The sequence below is a fragment of the Bombyx mori genome, chromosome 14, assembly GCF_030269925.1.
Source record: "Bombyx mori chromosome 14, ASM3026992v2".
NCBI lineage: Eukaryota > Metazoa > Arthropoda > Insecta > Lepidoptera > Bombycidae > Bombyx > Bombyx mori.
In genome coordinates, this window is record NC_085120.1 from 11,115,998 (window position 1) to 11,126,093 (window position 10,096).

At 37.0% G+C, this 10,096-nt stretch overlaps 1 protein-coding gene across 1 annotated transcript; it reads left to right on the top strand.

The window, feature by feature from the left end:
- The first annotated feature begins 587 nt into the window (after positions 1-587).
- On the top strand, positions 588-4,226 carry LOC134200057 (uncharacterized). Its single transcript, XM_062671985.1, has 2 exons — positions 588-1,415; positions 3,377-4,226. The coding sequence occupies exons 1-2, from the start codon at positions 1,024-1,026 to the stop codon at positions 3,516-3,518; spliced, it is 534 nt and encodes a 177-aa protein (XP_062527969.1). The 5' UTR covers positions 588-1,023; the 3' UTR covers positions 3,519-4,226.
- The last annotated feature ends 5,870 nt before the right edge of the window (positions 4,227-10,096 follow it).

The following is a 10,096-nucleotide window of genomic DNA, read 5'->3' on the forward strand; positions in this document are numbered from 1 at the left end:
CAGATTGAAGGCCTGTATTCAAAATCACGGAGGTCATTTTGAATAAACTTTAGTGTCATAAGAATCTATGTTTTGTTAAGTTCATTTTGGTATATGAATGGTTACATAATGTATAAACTTGTTTCAATTATTTTACATTAAACATGTGACAGAATTTATGACCTGACTAGGTATATAGATAATGTAAAAGAGGAATGCGAATCACACACGGATACAGACAACTTTGCGATTCGTGTCAAAAACCAGAGGCGCGCGAAGAACAGACGGATGCCGAATTTAAGGGAAGAAGCCACTTACATCCTCATATTTGTTCTTATTGTAGTTACCCAGCGAGTATCTAAATGAGGCATACCAGAGAAAGATATATCATGTCATTTATAAGCAAACTAGCCGTATTCGCCCGCGTCGTTGGGCATTTAAAATTAACATTATTATTTATTGTCATTGTTATTAGGGAGTCCAACACTCATATAAATTGTTATCGAGCAACACTTCCGGCCTCACATAATAAATTATTTACGAACTTAGGAAATATGTAGAACTTATTATTCTTATAATATAATTAGTAATTTCATAATCAAGTAAATAGTTCATTCATATTTTCTCTATACTTATAATATTTTATTGGCGCCTTCCGCTTGACAGCTTCCGGCGCAATAAGCCTTAATGTTATTTGTTACATAATTCGATATTATTAAATAATAATTGTACGTAAATAATCAGCAGAATAATTAAGATGAACAATGTTTAATATTACCTACTCAGTTTGTATTAAAATAGGTCAAGATGATTGTATAAATACCGACGGTTAGCATATCTCTGGGGCATTCGTATTCTACCCACCGTAACGTGTACTAAAGAGAATATAATATTTCGTGTGGATGTAAATTGTCTCAATTGTCGCCGCCACCCTGAGGATCCATTTATACTTCAGAAGCGGGATTATGCCAGGCCCATACATTGACGGATTTGAGACCGCTGAGAAACACAGGCGATACAAAATGCGACGTGTCACCCAAACCGATGCGGAGGTTATTCCAATGTTCCGGCCGGATGAAAAATCTAGCAACGTCAAGGGATGGCTGCACAAGATCGACCAGTTGGATCACGTATATGGATGGGACAACAAAGACTGCCAGTTCATCATGCAGATATGTCTTCGTGGGTCGGCTAGGGATTGTGCGATACACCACCGCAACTATACTACACATCCGCGAATGGCTACCACATGGAGAAGAGAAGGTGCTGTTGCTCCAGTTGCAAGAGGGACCGACTTTCAACCAAAGAAATGTTACGCCTGCCGAAGAGAAGGTCATGAAACAAAGAACTGCAAAGAGCCGCGCTGCGAGGTGTGCCAGCGCCCGGGACACACGTCGGTCAGCTGATGGTATGCGGCCAGCTCTTCACACCCAAAAGTGAGTAATATCTTATTTACAACATACAGCGTATGCATAGATTTGCAAAAAAAAATTAGTGTTAATTAATGGCTCTAGTCTCATTGCATACATAGACATGGGCAGCAAATTAAATATTCTGTGTGGCATATGCTGATAAGTTAAAAAATTAAAGATTGTCTTCCGTGGTTACAATGAGAGGTTTTGGAGGCTCATACTCGTCGACCTCTTTAGGAACATCCCCGTGAATGTTCATATAGACAACATTATTGTGGCTTTGTGGAAATAACGAATTACGACATCGCTGATATAGATTTAATAATCGGAGAATCAATGATTAATATCAATATCACAAAATTCTGTTAAATTCTTGGGTAGTAGTGAAACTTTTAATAGTACTCTTAGTGAAATAAAATTACAGACAGACTTGTCCGATGTATTTAGGACACAGCTGTATAATATCACAGTAAAGTGCTGCTTTGGTACAAGTTTATCTCAATATTAACACTAATGAAACATTTTAAAAATAATTAATATCTGAGACAAAATCATTGAATGGAAACATAATTGATTAATAAGCACGCGTGGAAATTATTACTAATAAAAATGAGTCTACAAAGTAGTATGAACGTTATGATACTTGACCAATCTACTGACTCAGAATTGCAAGTATCTGATAAAACAAAATCAAACTATTTCAGGATAGAGGCTGCATCAGTTAACAATAAAAGCTGTGTGATGTACAAACAATAAAAGCTGTGTGATGTACAAAAAATAAAAGCTGTGTTATATACAAACAATAAAAGCTGTGTGATGTACAAAAAATAAAAGCTGTGTGATGTACAACAAATAAAAGCTGTGTGATGTACAACAAATAAAAGCTGTGTGATGTACAACAAATAAAAGCTGTGTGATGTACAACAAATAAAAGCTGTGTGATGTACAACAAATAAAAGCTGTGTGATGTACAAAAAATAAAAGCTGTGTGATGTACAACAAATAAAAGCTGTGATGTACAACAAATAAAAGCTGTGTGATGTACAACAAATAAAAGCTGTGTGATGTACAACAAAAAAAGCTGTGTGATGTACAACAAAAAAAGCTGTGTGATGTACAACAAATAAAAGCTGTGTGATGTACAACAAATAAAAGCTGTGTGATGTACAACAAATAAAAGCTGTGTGATGTACAACAAATAAAAGCTGTGTGATGTACAACAAATAAAAGCTGTGTGATGTACAACAAATAAAAGCTGTGTGATGTACAACAAATAAAAGCTGTGTGATGTACAACAAATAAAAGCTGTGTGATGTACAACAAATAAAAGCTGTGTGATGTACAACAAACAAAAGCTGTGTGATGTACAACAAATAAAAGCTGTGTGATGTACAACAAATAAAAGCTGTGTGATGTACAACAAATAAAAGCTGTGTGATGTACAACAAATAAAAGGTGTGTGATGTACAACAAATAAAAGGTGTGTGATGTACAACAAATAAAAGGTGTGTGATGTACAACAAATAAAAGCTGTGTGATGTACAACAAATAAAAGCTGTGTGATGTACAACAAATAAAAGCTGTGTGATGTACAACAAATAAAAGCTGTGTGATGTACAACAAATAAAAGGTGTATGATGTACAACAAATAAAAGGTGTGTGATGTACAACAAATAAAAGGTGTGTGATGTACAACAAATAAAAGGTGTGTGTGTGATGTACAACAAATAAAAGGTGTGTGTGTGATGTACAACAAATAAAAGGTGTGTGTGTGATGTACAACAAATAAAAGGTGTGTGATCTATGATAAATAAAAGGTGTGTGTGATCTATGATAAATAAAAGGTGTGTGTGATCTATGATAAATAAAAGGTGTGTGTGATCTAAGATAAATAAAAGGTGTGTGTGATCTAAGATAAATAAAAGGTGTGTCGTATGAATTAGATAATACAAGATATAATTACTGCTTAAACATGTCAATTTCAGGTGCCATACACCAGCGACAAACCAGGCTCCAATAGCAGCGCTGATCGCCGTGGGACACGGCATACACAGGATGGCCGAATGTTATCGAGCAACACTTCCGGCCTCACATAATAAATTATTTACGAACTTAGGAAATATGTAGAACTTATTATTCTTATAATATAATTAGTAATTTCATAATCAAGTAAATAGTTCATTCATATTTTCTCTATACTTATAATATTTTATTGGCGCCTTCCGCTTGACAGCTTCCGGCGCAATAAGCCTTAATGTTATTTGTTACATAATTCGATATTATTAAATAATAATTGTACGTAAATAATCAGCAGAATAATTAAGATGAACAATGTTTAATATTACCTACTCAGTTTGTATTAAAATAGGTCAAGATGATTGTATAAATACCGACGGTTAGCATATCTCTGGGGCATTCGTATTCTACCCACCGTAACGTGTACTAAAGAGAATATAATATTTCGTGTGGATGTAAATTGTCTCAATTGTCGCCGCCACCCTGAGGATCCGTTTATAAAATATTAGCCTATCCATTAAGTACATGTATTTTCTACATGGATACCAAGTTTCAAGTCAATCGGATGCATGGTTCAGTAGTTACAACGGAACATCCGTAAAAACCACTGTAGATTTATATATTAGTATAGATTGTACGGGCTTATAAAAGTTTTTGCAGTATTTCTTTAGCATTCGTGAATCGATGAAATGGAGAATGCGATTCCGTGTCTAAGTTTAACACTAGATTTGATTATTTGAGATTCAATTTAAAATTATAACGTCGTCTTCAACTTTTATAATAGTTCAGGATTTCACATTAAATTTATTTTGGTAAAAATCCATGTGTTTTATTATTAAAATATTTAAATACTTAATTCGAAGATCATAACGGAAGTTGAATATACTCGATAAATTCAGTAGCCGTACTCTGTTTGGGCTTAGTGATACAAGTTTGTCTATTAACCGCGTGGGCGCGATGCGTGGGTAACGTCCAGCTGTGCTTTATGCGAACACGTACCATTGGAACTCGAATTTAATTATCAATTAATATTATTTTTATTATTTTCATTTTAGTATTTCCGTCATTTAAAATTAGTTTTAAATATGTTAACCACACGCTCGGGACAAAGAATAAGTCTTACCTAGTTCTGCTGCGAGGCTGTATCTGTATATCTGTAGCTGTGTATCTAATATTTCAAGGAGGGTAACGGCGGTTCAAGATTTTTTAATTATTGCTCTTGTATAGCTGTTGCAAAGTACGTGCGTGCGTGGTCTTTATATTTGTAGTTGTAATCTATACAAATAAATAAAATTGGAGTGTCTGTTTGTAATGATAAAATAACCACATTTTACTAAATGCGTAAGTAGGTATGTATACCACAGTAACTATACTATCTTTTTTTTATTTTGACGAGACTTTCACTGATAGGTAGGTGATGATATTAGCTTAGGCTACCTTTTTTAGAATAGCTTCGTCTCGCGGCGTCACCCGCGGGTAACATCGCGGGACTCAGCTAGTCATAAATATACATTTTCGTTAGTGTGTGCACCCGACAAAGCGGTCAATAGCTATATTCTCTTCTTCTAATATATCACTCACACAACTAAGGGCAGCGCGCAGTCGTACTTAGCAACAACTATAGACAGATTAGCATACCTGTTGGTAAGTGATTACCGTCACCCATTGTTTTCAGCAATGCCAGGGTTCAGAGCCAAGTCACTGCCTACGTTATAATGTTTAAGTAAACTTTGTTTTTATTCATAATGAAATTAATACAATAATAATAGGCTTAGGTCAACCCTAGTTTAAGGATTAGGGATAAAAGTTAGTAAATTACGTGTACAATCGCTGTGAGCGTAGGACGAGGCGGGCGGCTACGTCACGAGAAGTTTTGATTGTACTATAGAAACTCGAAGCGAACGGTCGATGGTAATATTTGCTAAATGCTAGGAGGGGTTTCAAGTTCGCACGGGTAGCTATTGCCTTCCTGCTTATATCTGCCGTGAAGTGAATATCGCGCCCCGATTTGAAGGTCAGGGCGAACATGGGTGGGTCGTGAGTTAGTTCAGCCATCAATCTATATCACTACATAGTATAAAACAAAGTCGCTTTCTCTGTCCCTATATCCCTATGTATGCTTAAATATTTTAAACTACGAGACGGATTTTGATGCGGTTTTTTTAATAGATAGAGTGATTGAAGAGGAAGGTTTATATGTATAGTAACATCCAGTAAATAGTGGATAAATCAATAATAAATTACAGTTTCCGAAGCGAAGCGAGGGCGGGTCGCTAGTACTTAATATATAAAAGAGATTATACGTGTGCTCAAATGTGCTCACCTAAAACTCGAGAGCCGTTGGCCCAATTGTTATGTAACTTTGCAACATTTATAGGGCCATATGACCGCTTCGAAAAACACGTTACGATAGTGCCGGATAGATGGCGCTGGTGGCAGTGATTTTTATCTTTTGAATCATAGTACGAATTGATTTGATATTTAGTATATTTGCATATCGGAACATTGGAACACCACTAATATGGTGTTTAGGTGTTGCGAAGCGCACCGGGCATTAGCTAGTGAAAGCGAAAGTAGACTTCCTTTGACGTTAAGTTTTCCGCGCTTTGGCTGCATGAAAAGCAGTTAGAATTAATGTAGAATGTCAATAAAACAGCGTTGATAGAGCTGAGGAAGTATTAAGTTACAAAATTAATTTATTATGTAGAATTGTGAAAAATTTTACTATAAAATACCTAGTCAGGTCATAAGTATTGTCACACAGTAAAAACTTTTCTTTTAGAATGCTGGCCACAAAAAAGTTTATTGAATTCGAATTTCGAATTGTTCATGAAAATAAAAATGTATACTTTTAGAATTTTACTCATTTTTAAATATGGAGTGGAAGCTTAAAGAAGACCGTGTTGCAGTTATTGCGTTGCATCGTTGCGGTTACGCGCCAATTCAAATTTTTAACATACTGAAAAATTTTAATATAACCAAAAGATTCGTTTATCGTACCATCAAACGATACAATGAAGACTCTAGTGTAGATGACAGGTCAAAAAGTGGTCGCCCTCGGTCTGTTACGACTCCAGCAGTGATAAAAGCTGTGAAGGTGCGAATTCAAAGAAATCCCAAACGTAAGCAGAAATTGTTGGCCCTTCAGATGGGTTTAAGCAGAACCACGGTGAAAAGGGTGTTAAATGAAGACTTAGGGCTTCGGGCATATCGAAGAAAAACAGGACATCGTTTGAATGCTCGTCTAATGGACCTGAGACTGAAGAGATGCCGCGCTTTGTTGAAGCGGTACGCGGGAAAAAAATATCGGGAAATTCTTTTTTCGGATGAAAAAATTTTTACCGTAGAAGAGAGCTACAACAAACAAAATGATAAGGTGTACGCACACAGTAGTGAAGAAGCGAGCAACCGTATTCCGCGTGTCCAACGAGGTCATTTTCCATCCTCGCTCATGGTATGGTTGGGAGTTTCTTATTGGGGCTTAACAGAGGTACATTTTTGTGAGAAAGGTGTAAAAACGAATGCAGTTGTGTATCAAAATACAGTCCTGACGAACCTTGTGGAACCTGTTTCTCATACCATGTTCAATAGCAGGCACTGGGTATTCCAACAAGATTCGGCGCCAGCTCATAGAGCGAAGAGCACACAAGACTGGCTGGTGGCGCGTGAAATCGACTTCATCCGGCACGAAGACTGGCCCTCCTCCAGTCCAGATTTCGAGAATCCGTTAGATTACAAGATATGGCAACACTTAGAGGAAAAGGCGTGCTCAAAGCCTCATCCCAATTTGGAGACACTCAAGACATCCTTGATTAAGGCAGCCGCCGATATTGACATGGACCTCGTTCGTGCTGCGATAGACGACTGGCCGCGCAGATTGAAGGCCTGTATACAAAATCACGGAGGTCATTTTGAATAAACTTTAGTGTCATAAGAATCTATGTTTTGTTAAGTTCATTTTGGTATATGAATGGTTACATAATGAATAAACTTGTTTCAATTATTTTACATTAAACATGTGACAGAATTTATGACCTGACTAGGTAGACTTGAAATGTCGTTTTTTTTGTTTTTACAGAGCAACATATTGAAATCTTATTTAAAATTATATCAATAAGTACAATTAAAATTCATAGATCCTTTATATATGTATATATAACAGAAGTACGGTAGACGGTATATAGAGAAGGCGACCACCAGTTGTGCATGTTAGCACACATACTCATAAAATTCACAGCGCTCTTATAAAAAATGTATCCGAAAAAAAAAAGCTGCCAGATCTCACTAAAATTGTGCCAGTACTAAAGCATTAACTCGGTAACCGTACTCGTCGAACTCGACAAAGAGGTCGACGTGCAACCTAACCCATGTCTCGGCCCGCTGAGTTTCTCGCCGGATCTTCTCAGTGAGTTGCGATTCCGATTCGGTAGTAGATTCATTCGCGAAGCAGTTGCTCTTGAGTTGTTAGGTCTCCTTCGGAGGCGCTCGGGCAGCTGTTAGCAAATCCCACCCCTGCTGGCCGAGCCTTTGCTCGCCCACCTGTCCTGGTTAAGCTGGAAAGGCTTCCGAGCCACCAGTAATCCTTCAATCATAAAAAAAGCATTAACTAGAAAAAACCTTATACACCGACATGGTTTAATAAATTCGAGAACCGATAGTAGCGCTACCCAAAAATCGTAGGTCCGCAGCGCGACCGCATAGTGCCGCATTAAAATCGCATTATATCGTAACGATATATCGATATTTGTGACAACCCTAGAGCTCCACTGTATGAATACGTTCCCTGTTCACTTTATGTCGATACTAAGGGGAACAGATGGTGCTTTCGGGTTTATTATAGGAATTTGTGCGGTTGAAAATTCGATAATTTTTAAAAGGTTAAAAAATTGAAGACATTAATTTTTGTTGTTGGCATTTACGGTACATACATATCGACGGGTGAAATATTATTTGGTTTAAGCACCATTTTTGCCATTTTACAAAAGAGTCATAAATCACTCTCCATTTAAATTTAAATTTGAAAAAAAAAATAAAAAAAAAAAACTTTTTTTTGTTTTTTTATTCCTTAGATACGTGGATGAGCTTACAGCCCACCTGGTGTTAAGAGGTTACTGGAACCCACAGACATCTACAACGTAAATACGCCACCCACCTTGAGATTTAAGTTCTAAGGTCTCAGTATAGTTACAACGGCTGCCCCACCCTTCAAACCGAAACGCATTACTCCTTCACGGCAGAAATAGGCAGGGTTGTAGTACCTACCCGTGCGGACTCACAACAGGTCCTACCACCAGTTCCTGTGGACCGAATGGTCACATCATTACGGATCCTCCCGATCCATTAACAGTGTTTTTAGGTACCTCAAGCACCGGTCACCGTCCTCGTCGAACCTGTCGCTTGTCGAAGGACTCTTGAATAGTCCACTGAGTTTCTCACGGGATCTTCTTAGTGGGTCGCGTTGCCGATCCGGTGGTGGATTCTACGAAGCACTGTTCTTGCTAGGACCAGTGTTAGCAACACTCTGGTTTTGAGCCCCGTGAGCTCACCTACATGTTAGGGTGAAGCTGAAATAGCCTCTCAAGGCTATCAGCATAGGTAGGAAAAAAAAGTAATGTTATCTATTTTTAGTCCGACAGTAATAATTAGTAAAAAAAATTTATTATTTTTTATTAAAAAGCGCGCTAAATTCGTGAGTGACAAAAAATGCACTTGCGAACCCGTAGATTAAAATGCAAGTGTCAGTGCTGCTTGAAATCTACGATCAAGTCAAGACTGCTTCAATTTGAAATTCAACACGTGATTGCCAGAGCTACGAGTGGCGAAGAGCTACACTGGAGACTTGTACAGACTACGCTCTGTATCTAATCGAGAATGAAAAAGATAACAAGAAATAAATAAATAATAGAAAGCACACCGCGCTTTTTTTACAATAACATCATTTTCTCTTACACTATTTTTAATTCAAATTCACTAAAATTTATTTTCTATTAGTTAGTTGGATTTTCTATAAAAGGTTATTTTATTAGTTTTTTTAAACTATAAATATTATTTATTTTTCATTTTTTTGGTTGAATTTTAATTTTTTCAAATATTTTTTTAATATTGAATTGTCATCGGCCCTTAACAAGTATACCAAATTTCGAGTTAATCCGACGTTTTGAAGGGGATCAAAATCACGTTCAAAGATTCCGTTACAAACATACATACATACGTCTGAAGCTAATAAAAGCGTATTAAAAAAGAGCGGGTCTTGTTGAATTTGTTATTTGAATAATTCATGAAAAGTAAACGAGGCATCAAAGGATACAGATGAATACATTAATTCGTTGTTTCTGCTTTCTGATTTCGTGAATCCTTCGAACTGCGTCCTCGGACGCTAATTGTGTTATAACATTTTCATTTTTGATATAATTTCCTTTGCTTTTATTAAAGTCTTATGTTTTTCTTTCCTTTTTTTTATTGCTCAGTTGGGTGGGAAAGTTCACGGCCCACCTGGTGTTAAGTGATTACCAGAGTCCATACACCACTACAACGTAAATGTCGCCTTTCACCTAACAGTACAATGGCTACCCCACTCTTCAAACCGAAACGCATTTATAGCTTCACGGCAGAAATAAGCAGGGTGGTGGTACCTACCCGTGCAGACTCTTAAGATGTGCTACCACCAGTATAATTGAGCCCAATATATG